We start from the raw sequence: 18,752 nt of genomic DNA, 5'->3' as shown, positions 1-18,752 counted from the left end.
TTCTTCTGTGTTTCAGACACAAACATGAAAATTGTTATCTGAAATTTCTGATTGTACACTTCAGTCTTTGTCAACAAAATGACACATTATTTTTATGGAACTATTACTCAGAAAAATAAAAACTGTAGGATGTGTTGTCTTTTTTTTCACGTAAAATATACTTTTGGTACATGTTGGGTAAGTTTTTTGTATGCTGTGCTAGCAGCCACTAGTTTTTGTTGAGGGTCAGTGTATAGTTACAATTTGCTGGCATTCCTTCTGTGTACAGGGTCTCATAAAGAATTATGGGTGAATACAGGAAACCATAAATTTTACCCATAGTTTGTCAGTTCTACTGTTTGAAATTTCAGTGAAAATATTTAGTAAATTATATACTGCAGGGTTTTGGTTTATTAAGATAGACACAAACTAAAACTATTGTTTGATGTGGTAGACTATAGGAGTGGGTGATGCCAGTTTCTCTGTTATGTGAACCAATCATCCTGTGATCAAGCGCTTGATTTACTAAGATAGACACAAACTAAAACTATTGTTTGATGTGGTAGACTACAGGGGTGGGTGATGCCAGTTTCTCTGTTATGTGAATCTAATCACCCTGTGATCAAGGGTTTGATTTAAGATAGACACAAACTAAAACTATTGTTTGATGTGGTAGACTACAGGGGTGGGTGATGCCAGTTTCTAATCTAATCACCCTATAATCAAGATCATGAAGATAGTGTAAACAAATTGGAAGGCCACAAAAGTGTACTCTGCAAGATCATGAAAGTCATCAAAAACAGTAGTGTGCACACAATTACATTGTAAACAACGTCCAATTACATTGTAAACGGACGTCCAATTTTCCAATTACATTGTAAACCAACCATCCATTCAATAGCTTATGTCTACATGTCTCAACAATAATTGCAGTTTGTGTCTATCTTATCTTAATAAGTCAAATCCTTGATTACTGCTGTCATAATTTTAGGAAGGTCTTTTGACTTTGCATAAAATGTTTAGGTTCACTAATTAGTTCTAATCACTGCAGATCTCAAAATACCATCTTTTGGTCTGTTTGCTCTGGACAGGAACTTTTTAATCTTGGTCAGAAAATCACAATTTTCATAAATTCTTGTCTACATAGCCTCAGATAGGTGAAATTTCAATGCTAGAAGTACATTGATAATAACTTCCCTATTTCCAGAAATAGGTTTTTAGAGTCAATATTAAACTTCTACAAATTTTTTACATAATAACCTGGAAGGGAGGGAGTTACCCAGACTTCAAAGATTTCCATCTTGTAATGTAAAAACATGTCTTCAGAATGAGATGGATGTTAATACTTGAATCATATACACTAACAGTTAATCTCGGTAGCTATCATAAAGTAGCAAAGTTTTCAACAAGCCATAGTCATTAATTACGTACAGCCAAGTATATCTGATACTATCAAGTCATCCATACAGCTCTTAGTACCATGGATGTCATGACCTCAGGATGTGTCTCACATTGATAAATTCCATGAATATTGAACATTGCAAAACATCAATTTGTAAAGTGAAACATCTGGTTTACTCCTTGTCCCAGTATTCATTAATCACATGTATTTGTTGAAAAGACCTTTCAGTGGATAGCACCCTCTAGTGATGAATAGAGGTGATAGTATTTCATTTATCATCTCTGATAGTGTAACAGACCTTTCAATGGATAGTGCCCTCTAGTGATGAGTAGAGGTGATAGTATTTCATCTCTGATAGTGTAACATACCTTTCAATGGATAGTGCCCTCTAGTGATGACTAGAGGTGATAGTATTTCATCTCTGATAGTGTAACATACCTTTCAATGGATAGTGCCCTCTAGTGATGAGTAGAGGTGATAACGATCACATTGATTAGTGTAACAGACCTTTCAATAGTAGAGGTGATAGCATTTTTTTAATCAACTTGATTAGCTTAAGAGACCTTTCAGTGGATAGCCCCCTCTAGTGATTAGTAGAGGTGATAGTATTTCAATAACCAACTTAATTAGCTTAATAACAAACCTTTCAGGAGATAGCCCCCTCTAGTGATTAGTAGAGTTTAGTAATGTCCAAGTATGGTAAATAATGAGACAGACGTACAGTTGATGCTGTGGTGCACAACCTCAATTTTAACATTTGGTGAACATTTGATCTGGATTCAATCAATTTAGATGCACACTCCCTCCAAGACACTTGATACACACTCCCTCCCCGACACTTGATATCTTCTCAATTGAACTGTGATAAAAGTTTATACAGTGAGTTGTAAGAAACCTGTAATAATACACCCACACAAATATCTCTGATAATTACTGTCAGGGCTCGAAATTAACGGTAGCCCCGTGTCATTTGGCTACCAAATGTTGACACGGGGCTACTACTTTTCGTATTTGGTAGCCCACTTGGGCTACCGACGTAAACAGTAAGCTGACATGTCAGGCCTTCGTCGTGTCGCTAATATAACCAACACAATACGTTCCCGCTGAACATCGAACGTCAACGCGTCTTACCAATGTGTACGTACGTGGTCTTAAAAATTATATAAAATGTAACAAAATTGTCAACAATACAACCATGGCAACACAGTCCATGACCTACCACACGCATGCACGGCCGCGTGTGTGTTGTACGGACGAACATACCAGCTGATTACTAGCACGCGTTCACTGTGACAACGTAACTTGCATGAAATGTAACAATAAATTTTTAATAAAAGTTGCTACATTCAGTGTTCATGTTTGATAAAATTGCGCCTATTTATCACAGCCGTACAGGCCCGCCGCTAATATCAAAACTGACGTTTCGTCTGGCACAAAGAGTCTCTTAAATTACTTTCGAAAAAAATCAACAACCTCATCACCGGATGAGCAGTCGAGTCGCCCGAAAAGACTGCTGATGGGCTACCAAACGAAAGTCCACAGTTGAAGTTTTAGTGAGAATGAAATGGTGACGTGATGGTTTGAATTTATCTGAGTGAAGTTTTCAGCATGGACCGTCTGCCGATGTGGTCTTAGACTCTGTTTGATTATCTCTTCGCCCATGAATGGAAGCTGGGCCTTTGCCGTCATGTATTGATACAAAACCTGTCTAACCCGTCTGTTAATAAGTAACCAATCACGTGGATAGATAATGATAACAGCACATAGTTTCTAAACTACCCAAGACGTAGTCTCCACATCAGGAAATGGCCATGGGGCTTATGAAACTGTTTATACGTTTTCCATACGTTGAATCATATTCAAATTTTACAGGTCTCACTGCACCAAGAGATTTAGCTAATAGTTACTAATAAGAACTGGGACTAGATGTCTTATTCTTCATTGCAATGGTACGTTGTTTGCTAACAGTAAGCCTCACATGTCCCCTCTTTATGACACGTCCCCAGACACATACATGCAAAAAATTGCTTATGGCACACATAACGCGTTAACGTGACTCAATCAATCATCGAATTCAATACATCATATAGTTACATATATACACAAACACCATTAATTTAGGAATGTATGCATATGGGCTACCAATCACTGCTCTCGGGCTACCAAATTTAAATGATGGTAGCCCACCTGGGCTACCAGGAAAAAAAACGAATTTCGAGCCCTGACTGTGTAGTAACTTACTTGTTGAAACAAAACTTACTGGTTTCTAGATGTCTTAATTTACAGGGATGATAATATTCATTAGTCTAGATTTGTTGTTTATTTTGTTTGTGTTGACATGGTAACACTAATAAGTAGCACACCAAGTTATGGTTTTACGTGTAAATGTATGTGTTGGCAGCGCTAGTAAGTTTGAAGACAGTTGATATATTTGACACTGAAATTTGAATATTCCACACCAAGTTGTACATATATGTGTGGGTAGCACTAGTAAGGGTGAAGACAGTTGATGACACTTTGACTTTCGAAATTGAATATTCTACACCAAGTTGTACATATATGTGTGGGCAGCACTAGTAAGGTTGAAGACAGTTGATTTGTTTTGACACTTCTCTGAATATTCTACACCAAGTTGTACATATATGTGTTGGCAGCACTAGTAAGGTTAAAGACAGTTGATTTGTTTTGACACTGACTTTGAATATTCCACACCAAGTTGTACATATGTGTGGGCAGCACTAGTAAGGTTGAAGACAGTTGATTTGTTTTGACACTTCTCTGAATATCCCACACCAAGTTGTACATATGTGTGGGCAGCACTAGTAAGGTTAAAGACAGTTGATTTGTTTTGACACTTCTTTGAATATTCTACACCAAGTTGTATATATGTGTTGGCAGCACTAGTAAGGTTAAAGACAGTTGATTTGTTTTGACACTTCTTTGAATATTCTACACCAAGTTGTACATATATGTGTTGGCAGCACTAGTAAGGTTGAAGACAGTTGATTTGTTTTGACACTTCTTTGAATATTCTACACCAAGTTGTACATATATGTGTGGGCAGCACTAGTAAGGTTGAAGACAGTTGATTTGTTTTGACACTTCTCTGAATATCCTACACTAAGTTGTACATATATGTGTTGGCAGCACTAGTAAGGTTAAAGACAGTTGATTTGTTTTGACACTTCTTTGAATATTCTACACCAAGTTGTACATATATGTGTTGGCAGCACTAGTAAGGTTAAAGACAGTTGATTTGTTTTGACACTTCTCTGAATATTCTACACCAAGTTGTACATATATGTGTTGGCAGCACTAGTAAGGTTGAAGACAGTTGATTTGTTTTGACACTGACTTTGAATATTCCACACCAAGTTGTACATATGTGTGGGCAGCACTAGTAAGGTTGAAGACAGTTGATTTGTTTTGACACTTCTCTGAATATCCCACACCAAGTTGTACATATGTGTGGGCAGCACTAGTAAGGTTAAAGACAGTTGATTTGTTTTGACACTTCTTTGAATATTCTACACCAAGTTGTACATATGTGTGGGCAGCACTGGTAAGGTTAAAGACAGTTGATTTGTTTTGATACTTTGACTTTGAATATTCTACACCAAGTTGTACATTGATGTGTGAGCAGCGCTAGTAAGGGCGAAGACAGTTGATATATTTGACACTGACTTTGAATATTCAATACAGAAAGTATTATTTGTGAGATTATTTCCAGTCAGTTACAGTGCAAGGATAAAAAGAATACTTGTATGTTGTATGTATTTGTTTTGGTTCAGCAGATATAACCAAGAGGGTGTCTGGATGATATCATCTAGTCAGTTTGGTAGTGAGTAGTTTGGAAGTAGTATGTGACTTGAGGTGGATTGCATATATAGTGAGAGAGTTTAGACAGATCTAATGTAAAGAAATGAAAAACCATGAAGGTAGTTACTAAGTTAGAAAGTAGTGACTCCTACTGGATAGTGAGAGAGTATAAACAGATCTAATGTAAAGAAATGAAAAACCATTATCCTGTCAGTATTGGGTTACAAAGTCAACCGAAAAATAACCATGCAGGGTGAAAGGGTTGAAATTTGAAGAATCTGAAGACTTTATGATGATAAATGTCTGGTGTTTGTAATAGGATATACTACTATGTGTATTGGTGGTTACTGTCATTGCCATTGGGGATGCATAATGTGGGTAACATTTCTACAAAGGGCAGGGAGGGGCTTGACAAATCAGCAGCAGTCTAGGTCAGATAGACTATCAAGTCGATAGTTTGTTAGACCAAACAAAATCATTAGATTTACAACAAAACATGAAACCTAGGCTAGTGCTTTGGGCTGGGCTATGCCTGGCCTGGGCATATCCTAAAACCAGGGCTGTGTGCCATTTGGCTGGGCTATGCCCATGTGCTAAGACTGGCCTGGGCATATCCTAAAACCAGGGCTGTGTGTCAATTGGCTGGGCTATGCCCATGTACTAAGACTGGCCTGGGCATATCCTAAAACCAGGGCTGTGTGTCAATTGGCTGGGCTATGCCCATGTACTAAGACTGGCCTGGGCATATCCTAAAACCAGGGCTGTGTGTCAATTGGCTGGGCTATGCCCATGTGCTAAGACTGGCCTGGGCATATCCTAAAACCAGGGCTGTGTGCCATTTGGCTGGGCTATGCCCATGTGCTAAGACTGGCCTGGGCATATCCTAAAACCATGGCTGAGTGTCAGTTGGCTGGGCTATGCCCATGTGCTAAGACTGGCCTGGGCATATCCTAAAACCATGGCTGAGTGTCAATTGGCTGGGCTATGCCCATGTGCTAAGACTGGCCTGGGCATATCCTAAAACCAGGGTTGTGTGTCAATTGGCTGGGCTATGCCCATGTGCTAAGACTGGCCTGGGCATATCCTAAAACCAGGGCTGTGTGCCATTTGGCTGGGCTATGCCCATGTGCTAAGACTGGCCTGGGCATATCCTAAAACCTGGGCTGTGTGTCAATTGGCTGGGCTATGCCCATGAGCTAAGACTGGCCTGGGCATATCCTAAAACCGGGGCTGTGTGTCAATTGGCTGGGCTATGCCCATGTGCTAAGACTGGCCTGGGCATATCCTAAAACCGGGGCTGTGTGTCAATTGGCTGGGCTATGCCCATGTGCTAAGACTGGCCTGGGCATATCCTAAAACCAGGGCTGTGTGCCATTTGGCCGGGCTATGCCCATGTGCTAAGACTGGCCTGGGCATATCCTAAAACCAGGGCTGTGTGCCATTTGGCTGGGCTATGCCCATGTGCTAAGACTGGCCTGGGCATATCCTAAAACCAGGGTTGTGTGTCAATTGGCTGGGCTATGCCCATGTGCTAAGACTGGCCTGGGCATATCCTAAAACCAGGGCTGTGTGCCATTTGGCTGGGCTATGCCCATGTGCTAAGACTGGCCTGGGCATATCCTAAAACCAGGGCTGTGTGCCATTTGGCTGGGCTATGCCCATGTGCTAAGACTGGCCTGGGCATATCCTAAAACCAGGGCTGTGTGCCATTTGGCTGGGCTATGCCCATGTGCTAAGACTGGCCTGGGCATATCCTAAAACCAGGGTTGTGTGTCAATTGGCTGGGCTATGCCCATGTGCTTAGACTGGCCTGGGCATATCCTAAAACCAGGGCTGTGTGTCAATTGGCCGGGCTATGCCCATGTGCTAAGACTGGCCTGGGCATATCCTAAAACCAGGGCTGTGTGTCAATTGGCCGGGCTATGCCCATGTGCTAAGACTGGCCTGGGCATATCCTAAAACCAGGGCTGTGTGTCAACTGGCTGGGCTATGCCCATGTGCTTAGACTGGCCTGGGCATATCCTAAAACCAGGGTTGTGTGTCAATTGGCTGGGCTATGCCCATGTGCTAAGACTGGCCTGGGCATATCCTAAAACCAGGGTTGTGTGTCAATTGGCTGGGCTATGCCCATGTGCTAAGACTGGCCTGGGCATCTCCTAAAACCAGGGCTGTGTGTCAATTGGCTGGGCTATGCCCATGTGCTAAGACTGGCCTGGGCATATCCTAAAACCATGGCTGTGTGCCATTTGGCTGGGCTATGCCCATGTGCTAAGACTGGCCTGGGCATATCCTAAAACCAGGGCTGTGTGTCAATTGGCTGGGCTATGCCCATGCGCTAATAACAACAGTTGCAGTAACAACATACTGTATAAGATAGGAGACACAGATCATAGACAAGTAATCTGTATGTGTTGTCACTAGGCTGAGGTCATTGTAATCAAAATGATGGATAGTTGGTATTCAGTCTTGTTAACTCAGTGATCAGTCACTTGAAATCTTTACAGTTAATTCACCTATCACCACTCCACTCCCTAGGAAACTAAAAACCTATGGCTGCCTACACAGGTCATTTATACCGTTCAGGGTGGACTGCACTCAGTACACTGGAATCTCAACACTTCATGATTGTTATCAAATGCTCTCATATCGTATGTAGACTGGATTGTAAATTCTCTGTGACTGATTTATTTCAGATCAACAAACATTTCGTACTCAGCCAGCAGAAACAAGAACAGCCATAGGTGGCGCCCCAGAAGTCATCCTACACTGTGCAATTGATAACATAGCAGGTAGAGTCCAATGGACTAAGGATGGCAGTGCTTTAGCTGGAAGTCATCGTAATCTTCCGGGATATCCACGATATACTATAACAGGAACAGAAAGTATAGGTGAATTTCATCTTAGGATTGCACCAGTGTTGCTAGAAGATGATGGTATATATGAGTGTCAAGTTGGGCCAAGTTCTGGACATACAGCATTACGATCTACACCAGCAAGACTTATTATTCAAAGTAAGTCAAATATTATTTATTCCTCCTTCTACCTGAGAAGATCTTAATCTCCAAAACTTTACTGACACCTGAAATACTTGGTGCCCATTTGGTTATTTTTTAGTTTAGAAACTAGTACTTGGATAGGGACTCTACCAACTTGTTAAGAAACTAGTACTTGGCTAGGGACTCTACCAACTAGTTTAGAAACTAGTACTTGGCTAGGGACTCTACCAACTTGTTTAGAAACTAGTACTTGGCTAGGGACTACCAACTAGTTTAGAAACTAGTACTTGGCTAAGGACTCTACCAACTAGTTTAGAAACTAGTACTTGGCTAGGGACTCTACCAACTAGTTTAGAAACTAGTACTTGGCTAGGAACTCTACCAACTAGTTTAGAAACTAGTACTTGGCTAGGAACTCTACCAACTAGTTTAGAAACTAGTACTTGGCTAGGAACTCTACCAACTAGTTTAGAAACTTGTACTTGGCTAGGGACTCTATCAACTAGTTTAGAAACTTGTACTTGGCTAGGGACTACCAACTAGTTTAGAAACTAGTACTTGGCTAAGGACTCTACCAACTAGTTTAGAAACTAGTACTTGGCTAGGGACTCTACCAACTAGTTTAGAAACTAGTACTTGGCTAGGAACTCTACCAACTAGTTTAGAAACTAGTACATGTACTTGGCTAGGGACTCTACCAACTAGTTTAGAAACTTGTACTTGGCTAGGGACTCTATCAACTAGTTTAGAAACTAGTACATGTACTTGGCTAGGGACTCTACCAACTAGTTTAGAAACTAGTCCTTGGCTAGGGACTCTACCAACTAGTTTAGAAACTAGTACTTGGCAAGGGACTCTACCAACTAGTTTAGAAACTTGTACTTGGCTAGGGACTCTACCAACTAGTTTAGAAACTTGTACTTGGCTAGGGACTCTACCAACTAGTTTAGAAACTAGTACTTGGCAAGGGACTCTACCAACTAGTTTAGAAACTTGTACTTGGCTAGGGACTACCAACTAGTTTAGAAACTAGTACTTGGCTAGGGACTCTACCAACTAGTTTAGAAACTAGTCCTTGGCTAGGGACTCTACCAACTAGTTTAGAAACTAGTACTTGGCAAGGGACTCTACCAACTAGTTTAGAAACTTGTACTTGGCTAGGGACTACCAACTAGTTTAGAAACTAGTACTTGGCTAGGGACTCTACCAACTAGTTTAGAAACTTGTACTTGGATAGGGACTACCAACTTGTTTAGAAACTAGTACTTGGCTAGGGACTCTACCAACTAGTTTAGAAACTAGTACTTGGCTAGGGACTCTACCAACTTGTTTAGAAACTAGTACTTGGCTAGGGACTCTACCAACTTGTTTAGAAACTAGTACTTGGCTAGGGACTCTACCAACTAGTTTAGAAACTTGTACTTGGCTAGGGACTACCAACTAGTTTAGAAACTAGTACTTGGCTAGGGACTCTACCAACGTGTTTAGAAACTAGTACTTGGCTAGGGACTCTACCAACTAGTTTAGAAACTAGTACTTGGCTAGGGACTCTACCAACTTGTTTAGAAACTAGTACTTGGCTAGGGACTCTACCAACGTGTTTAGAAACTAGTACTTGGCTAGGGACTCTACCAACTAGTTTAGAAACTAGTACTTGGCTAGGGACTCTACCAACTAGTTTAGAAACTAGTACTTGGCTAAGGACTCTACCAACTTGTTAAGAAACTAGTACTTGGCCAGGGACTCTACCAACTTGTTTAGAAACTAGTACTTGGCTAGGGACTCTACCAACTTGTTTAGAAACTAGTACTTGGCTAGGGACTCTACCAACTAGTTTAGAAACTAGTACTTGGCTAGGAACTCTACCAACTAGTTTAGAAACTTGTACTTGGCTAGGGACTCTACCAACTAGTTTAGAAACTAGTACTTGGCTAGGGACTCTACCAACTAGTTTAGAAACTAGTACTTGGCTAGGGACTCTACCAACTTGTTTAGAAACTAGTACTTGGCTAGGGACTCTACCAACTTGTTTAGAAACTAGTACTTGGCAAGGGACTCTACCAACTAGTTTAGAAACTTGTACTTGGCTAGGGACTACCAACTAGTTTAGAAACTAGTACTTGGCTAGGGACTCTACCAACGTGTTTAGAAACTAGTACTTGGCTAGGGACTCTACCAACTAGTTTAGAAACTAGTACTTGGCTAGGGACTCTACCAACTTGTTTAGAAACTAGTACTTGGCTAGGGACTCTACCAACGTGTTTAGAAACTAGTACTTGGCTAGGGACTCTACCAACTAGTTTAGAAACTAGTACTTGGCTAGGGACTCTACCAACTAGTTTAGAAACTAGTACTTGGCTAAGGACTCTACCAACTAGTTTAGAAACTAGTACTTGGCCAGGGACTCTACCAACTTGTTTAGAAACTAGTACTTGGCTAGGGACTCTACCAACTTGTTAAGAAACTAGTACTTGGCCAGGGACTCTACCAACTTGTTTAGAAACTAGTACTTGGCTAGGGACTCTACCAACTTGTTTAGAAACTAGTACTTGGCTAGGGACTCTACCAACTAGTTTAGAAACTAGTACTTGGCTAGGAACTCTACCAACTAGTTTAGAAACTTGTACTTGGCTAGGGACTCTACCAACTAGTTTAGAAACTAGTACTTGGCTAGGGACTCTACCAATACCATTCTTTTTACATGTTTAGAAACAAGTACTTGGCTAGGGACTCTACTTTATATATATTGTTGAGAGTGACTGTTTATAGACAGCTGTGTATTGGATGAAATAGTCATATTTTATAGATGCTATAAATCACTACTCTCTTTACAATTGATGTCACTTTATTGAGGTCATATCAAAGACAGGCATTTGTTCTTGACTTGTTTTGACCTTAATAAGAATGTAGTTCAATTACAGAATAGATAAGTTATTTTGTGTAAGTTATAAAATGGTTACAGGAGATTAAATGTTTTTATAATTCATTGGGAAATGTTTACCTGGTGTTCAAAGCTGTTATGAAAACAATGCAAGAGAATCTTTGAAATTGCATCAATTCCTATGTATATCTCTTTAAACACCCAGTTGTGGTATGTGGTGAATTCATCTTGTAGTAAACATATTTACTCATCTGTATGTAGATTTGACAATGGTGTTATCTTTAGATTTGACAATGATGTTCTCACAAACATTCATGCATTTCCTACATAATTTAATGAGAAATGTTTGTGTTTTCAGCTGTATCATCATGGTATTTTAAACAGATTTATTATTTTAAACTGCATTTTATTTATTTATTTATTTATTTATTGTGTTGTGTTGTGTTGTGTTGTGTTGTGTTGTGTTGTGTTGTGTTGTGTTGTGTTGTGTTGTGTCGTGTCGTGTCGTGTCGTGTCGTGTCGTGTCGTGTCGTGTCGTGTCGTGATGTGTTGTGTTGTGTTGTGTTGTGTTGTGTTGTGTTGTGTTGTGTGCTTGTTGTGGCGTGTTGTGTTGTGTTGTGTTGTGTCATGTGTCGTGTCATGTTGTATTGTATATAATTGCATTTTGTATTATTTTGTATAAATGTAATATTGTGTTACATTATATTACATTGTATCATATTGTATTTGTATTACATCATGTCACATCATGTCAGGTTGTTACGTTACATTACGTGACATCACATCACATCACATGATGCCACGCCATGCCACGTCACGTCACACCACATTTCAACATATATAATGACAAATATTTAATGATTGTGTGTTGTGTTTTAGTTCCTCCAGAACCTCCAGTTATAGTTGGTAGTAAACTGAGGTCAGTAAATGCCTCTGTTTCAACCAATCTGACATGTCACTCAGCATATGGTAACCCCGCCCCTACGATAACATGGAAGAAAAATGGTATAGTGGTGGCAGGCGCACACTCTCATTCTTTTCTAGCTCGTACGTAAATACATTTTTATTTATTAAATATAGCTTCATGTAAATTATATGTAGATGACTTTATTCCATTAGTCCAACTGTAGTACTTCAAAGGCAGTACCTGAGTTTTGAATTTTTTTTGAATATATTTGTTGCATAGTTATATAAGCCTGCTGTATTTTACCTACTGACATATACCTAATCACACCTTACTATCAGCAACCATGTTTATTTCCCAAAATACTCACCACAGATGTCTTGTATGCCAGATTTTCCAATACTTGTATTATGTCAAGTGTGACGTTTTGATGATTGAATTGAAATATTCACTGTATCTTTTCAGAGGATGAAACTGGTAAGCTATCAAATACCAGTAGTGCATTAGTAATTACCCCAAGTATTGCAGATATGGGTGCTGTCTATACATGTGAATCTATTAATTTAGCGTTAGAATTGCCATTGTCAAGTTCTACAACACTAGATGTACAATGTAAGTATCAAGTTTACATTGACTAATTAATTGATTGATTGACAAAGTCATTGAATGTGGAAGTGATGAATTATGTCATTGATTGATTGATTGATTGATTGGTTTGTTGGTTGGTTGGTTGGTTGGTTGTGAGCTTCATGAATTCAGTGATTGATTGGTTGGTTGATTGATTGATTGGTGGGTTGGTTGGTTGATTGATTGATTGATTGGTTAGTTGGTTGGTTAATTGTGGGCCTCATGAATTCAGTGATTGATAAATTGATTGATTACTTAATTGAATGGTGAATTGTTGGATTGATATATTGATTGATTGATATATTGATTGATTGATAAATAATTGAATTGATAGATTGAATAATTCATTGTAAGGTGAATTGCTGAATTTGATAATTGATTGATTGAATTGCTGGATTGATATATTGATTGATTGATAAATTGATTGATTGATAAATAATTGAATTGATAGATTGAATACTTCATTGTAAGGTGAATTGCTGAATTTGATAATTGATTGATTGATAAATACTAGAATTGATTGATTATTGACTTATTTGAATCATGGATAAATAGATTGACTACTGGATGAATTGATTACTTCATTTATTGATTGATTTATTGATTGCCAGATTGCTGATTGATGAACTGTTAGTGAATTGATTGTAATGTGACATTTTGTCTATATATTTACTATACCATGCTGTCCATAGTATGTTGTATTGTAATGTGATATTTTGTCTATGTATTTACTATACCATGCTGTCAATAGCATGTTGTATTGTAATGTGACATATTGTCTATGTATTTACTATACCATGCTGTCCATAGTATGTTGTAAGTAATAAGTAATAATAAAGCTAAAGAAATTGATCAATCCGTCAGTCATTTTATTAACACAGTTTTCTTTTGATCAACCTGTCACAGATGCCCCTATGGTTGGTGTCATAGTGGATCCTGAAGTTACTAGAGAAGGAGAAACAATTTCACTCAAGTGTAAAGTTGATGCTAATCCAATGGAGGGTATTAGTTATGAATGGTTGAAGGATAGAGTAGTAATGTCTGACTTAGTAGGAGACACGATAGCTTTAGAAGCTGTACCACCAGAATACAACCAGATTAGTATCATGTGCCGTGTTACTAATACTGCTGGAAAGGGTAATGCATCTAGAACACTTACTGTACAATGTAAGTATGTGTTGTGTTACTAATAGTGTTGGACAGGGTAATGTATCTAGAACACTTACTGTACAATGTAAGTATGTGTTGTGTTTCTAATAGTGTTAGACAGGGTAATGTATCTAGAACACTTACTGTACAATGTAAGTATGTGTTGTGTTACTAATAGTGTTGGACAGGGTAATGTATCTAGAACACTTACTGTACAATGCAAGTATGTGTTGTGTTACTAATAGTGTTGGACAGGGTAATGTATCTAGAACACTTACTGTACAATGCAAGTATGTGTTGTGTTACTAATAGTGTTGGACAGGGTAATGTATCTAGAACACTTACTGTACAATGTAAGTATGTGTTGTGTTTCTAATGGTGTTAGACAGGGTAATGTATCTAGAACACTTACTGTACAATGTAAGTATGTGTTGTGTTACTAATAGTGTTGGACAGGGTAATGTATCTAGAACACTTACTGTACAATGTAAGTATGTGTTGTGTTACTAATGGTGTTGGACAGGGTAATGTATCTAGAACACTTACTGTACAATGTAAGTATGTGTTGTGTTACTAATGGTGTTGGACAGGGTAATGTATCTAGAACACTTACTGTACAATGTAAGTATGTGTTGTGTTACTAATAGTGTTGGACAGGGTAATGTATCTAGAACACTTACTGTACAATGTAAGTATGTGTTGTGTTACTAATAGTGTTGGACAGGGTAATGTATCTAGAACACTTACTGTACAATGTAAGTATGTGTTGTGTTACTAATAGTGTTAGACAGGGTAATGTATCTAGAACACTTACCGTACAATGTAAGTATGTGTTGTGTTACTAATAGTGTTGGACAGGGTAATGTATCTAGAACACTTACTGTACAATGTAAGTATGTGTTGTGTTTCTAATGGTGTTGGACAGGGTAATGTATCTAGAACACTTACTGTACAATGTAAGTATGTGTTGTGTTACTAATGGTGTTGGACAGGGTAATGTATCTAGAACACTTACTGTACAATGTAAGTATGTGTTGTGTTACTAATGGTGTTGGACAGGGTAATGTATCTAGAACACTTACTGTACAATGTAAGTATGTGTTGTGTTTCTAATGGTGTTGGACAGGGTAATGTATCTAGAACACTTACTGTACAATGTAAGTATGTGTTGTGTTACTAATGGTGTTAGACAGGGTAATGTATCTAGAACACTTACTGTACAATGTAAGTATGTGTTGTGTTACTAATGGTGTTGGACAGGGTAATGTATCTAGAACACTTACTGTACAATGTAAGTATGTGTTGTGTTACTAATAGTGTTGGACAGGGTAATGTATCTAGAACACTTACTGTACAATGTAAGTATGTGTTGTGTTACTAATAGTGTTAGACAGGGTAATGTATCTAGAACACTTACTGTACAATGTAAGTATGTGTTGTGTTACTAATAGTGTTAGACAGGGTAATGTATCTAGAACACTTACTGTACAATGTAAGTATGTGTTGTGTTACTAATAGTGTTAGACAGGGTAATGTATCTAGAACACTTACTGTACAATGTAAGTATGTGTTGTGTTACTAATAGTGTTGGACAGGGTAATGTATCTAGAACACTTACTGTACAATGTAAGTATGTGTTGTGTTACTAATAGTGTTGGACAGGGTAATGTATCTTGAACACTTACCATACAATGTAAGTATGTGTTGTGTTACTAATAGTGTTAGACAGGGTAATGTATCTAGAACACTTACTGCACAATGCAAGTATGTGTTGTGTTTCTAATGGTGTTGGATAGGGTTTGGCTTGTAATGAAATAGCAATCATTTCTTACCCGTACCTGGTACTCTAACATCTGTACAGTTTACTGTCACAGTGCTTATCATGTCAGTTGATTTCATAAATGGTGTGTGTTGACTACACAACGTATTTGCCCCGTTATTTATTCTTCTGTGTGTTTGCTGTAGATGGTCCAAGAATCACTAAACCCCCAGAAGATACAGCAGTAGATATAGGCAGTACAGCAACTTTCCAGTGTGAAGCTGTAGGTAATCCCACTCCTAAGATTACATGGAAACGTCTTGGTAGTAATGTCATGCTGAGTGGTATGTCCACATTACAAATTGACAAGGTCCATGACACTGACTTTGGTGTGTATGTATGCACTGCACATGTACCTGGATTTGAAGATGCTACAACTACTGCAACACTGCATATCAACAGTAAGTGTTAAAACCATAACAGAACTCATCTTTTTGTTGAACAGTTAGAGGGAACAAGCTGCCTTAATTGATATCCAACTCCAACGAGTCTCAAAAAAGTCACTTTCACCATTCTACATTGTGTGACTTCTCTAAAATAAGAGAAATACCCTCAAATTAGCAATGAAATAAAGTATGTTCACTAGGGTAGGGATTGAATTCTGAGAAAGCAAAACCAGTGATGTAGACATTCATTATCGTAACTTAGAATGACCTGGTTATAAATTCCATATTTAATGGCTTATGCATGGTATAATGTGTTATATAGGTGCTCCAATAATCACCAGTAATCCCATTCAGTATGCTGAGCTGCATAAGACTGCATCTCTTCTATGCTTCACAAACACACGTCCATTACCGGATAAGATGGAATGGGAGTGGGAAGGAGGATCCATAGAAAGCGGAAGAGATGGGAGGTATTCAGCCAGTATAGTAAGTGTAAGAAACATTTTGTTATATCAATCGCAAACAGACACAGCACTATGTATGTGGGGTTACTATAATAGTTCATCTCAAACAGGCACCGCACTGTGTTGTCTATCTGTAAGTCACTACAGGTATGTGTTCATTTCACTTCACGTATTCATCTGTGTTTGTGTCTGTGTGATTGTCAAGACATTTTCAAAGTTCCTGTATACAGTCAACATTGGTGTACAGTTTGTACAGTCAACATTGGTGTACAATGTGTGTACAGTCAACATTGGTGTACAGTGTATACAGTCAACATTGGTGTACAATGTGTATACAGTCAACATTGGTGTACAATGTGTATACAGTCAACATTGGTGTACAATGTGTATACAGTCAACATTGGTGTACAATGTGTATACAGTCAACATTGGTGTACAATGTGTATACAGTCAACATTGGTGTACAATGTGTATACAGTCAACATTGGTGTACAATGTGTATACAGTCAACATTGGTGTACAATGTGTATACAGTCAACATTGGTGTACAATGTGTATACAGTCATCATTGGTGTACAATGTGTATACAGTCAACATTGGTGTACAATGTGTATACAGTCAACATTGGTGTACAATGTGTGTACAGTCAACATTGGTGTACAATGTGTATACAGTCAACATTGGTGTACAATGTGTATACAGTCAACATTGGTGTACAATGTGTATACAGTCATCATTGGTGTACAATGTGTATACAGTCAACATTGGTGTACAATGTGTATACAGTCAACATTGGTGTACAATGTGTATACAGTCAACATTGGTGTACAATGTGTATACAGTCATCATTGGTGTACAATGTGTATACAGTCAACATTGGTGTACAATGTGTATACAGTCAACATTGGTGTACAATGTGTGTACAGTCAACATTGGTGTACAATGTGTATACAGTCAACATTGGTGTACAATGTGTATACAGTCAACATTGGTGTACAATGTGTATACAGTCAACATTGGTGTACAATGTGTATACAGTCAACATTGGTGTACAATGTGTATACAGTCAACATTGGTGTACAGTGTATACAGTCAACATTGGTGTACAATGTGTATACAGTCAACATTGGTGTACAATGTGTATACAGTCAACATTGGTGTACAGTGTATACAGTCAACATTGGTGTACAGTGTGTACAGTCAACATTGGTGTACATTGCTTAAAAAACATAACAGAATGTCACTTGTGATCACATAACGTTTGTAGAGAGTTGTACGTATGTCAAATCTGGTCAGAAGTTCCATATAATATATTTCATTGGAGTCTCACCAAATGATTCTGATTAAGTTTTCCAGATTTCTCTCTCAGTTGTGATCAGGTTTCTAAAAACCACCAAGAGTATTCCATCATGCACATATTCCAGGACTGTGTTCAATCTTGATATTCACTGCTATTTCATAAAGGCCCACTTTGAAAAAGTTTCAAAGGTGCAATACAGATGACTAACAAAGTTATAGAAAAAGTTGGTCCAGAAAAAAAGAGTAATCCTATGTAATCCTCATGACTCCACTGATAACTCTAATGTGAGAACCTGGGATTGAAACCCTGGCCTTTAAGTCTACACTGATAAGATGACACTAATGTGAGAACCTGGGATTGAAACCCTGGCCTTTAAGTCTGCACTGATAATAACTCTAATGTGAGAACCTGGGATTGAAACCCTGGCCTTTAAGTCTCCACTGATAAGATAACTCTAATGTGAGAACCTGGGATTGAAACACTAATGTTTAAGTCTCCACTGATAAGATAACACTAATGTGAGAACCTGGGATTGAAACACTAATGTTTAAGTCTCCACTGATAAGATAACTCTAATGTGAGAACCTGGGATTGAAACCCTGGCCTTTAAGTCTGCACTGATAATAACTCTAATGTGAGAACCTGGGATTGAAACCCTGGCCTTTAAGTCTGCACTGATAATAACTCTAATATGAGAACCTGGGATTGAAACCCTGGCCTTTAAGTCTGCACTGATAATAACTCTAATGTGAGAACCTGGGATTGAAACCCTGGCCTTTAAGTCTGCACTGATAATAACTCTAATGTGAGAACCTGGGATTGAAACCCTGGCCTTTAAGTCTGCACTGATAATAACTCTAATGTGAGAACCTGGGATTGAAACCCTGGCCTTTAAGTCTCCACTGATAAGATAACTCTAATGTGAGAACCTGGGATTGAAACCCTGGCCTTTAAGTCTGCACTGATAATAACTCTAATGTGAGAACCTGGGATTGAAACCCAGGCCTTTAAGTCTCCACTGATAAG

At 38.5% G+C, this 18,752-nt stretch overlaps 1 protein-coding gene across 1 annotated transcript in view; it reads left to right on the top strand.

Annotated features, from left to right (window-relative positions):
• Window positions 1-6,091: 6,091 nt before the first annotated feature.
• Window positions 6,092-18,752, top strand: part of LOC144440044 (kin of IRRE-like protein 3) — a 17,341-nt gene continuing 4,680 nt past the window's right edge. The window contains exons 1-7 of the mRNA XM_078129274.1: window positions 6,092-6,101; window positions 7,894-8,211; window positions 11,957-12,124; window positions 12,447-12,593; window positions 13,515-13,775; window positions 15,723-15,977; window positions 16,285-16,448. Coding sequence (XP_077985400.1) covers window positions 6,092-6,101; window positions 7,894-8,211; window positions 11,957-12,124; window positions 12,447-12,593; window positions 13,515-13,775; window positions 15,723-15,977; window positions 16,285-16,448 — 1,323 coding nt within the window. The remainder of the gene's footprint in view (window positions 6,102-7,893; window positions 8,212-11,956; window positions 12,125-12,446; window positions 12,594-13,514; window positions 13,776-15,722; window positions 15,978-16,284; window positions 16,449-18,752) is intronic.

Source organism: Glandiceps talaboti, chromosome 9 (genome assembly GCF_964340395.1).
Source record: "Glandiceps talaboti chromosome 9, keGlaTala1.1, whole genome shotgun sequence".
Lineage (NCBI taxonomy): Eukaryota > Metazoa > Hemichordata > Enteropneusta > Spengelidae > Glandiceps > Glandiceps talaboti.
Note: the sequence above shows the minus strand (reverse complement) of the source record. Positions and strands in the feature narration are given on the sequence as shown.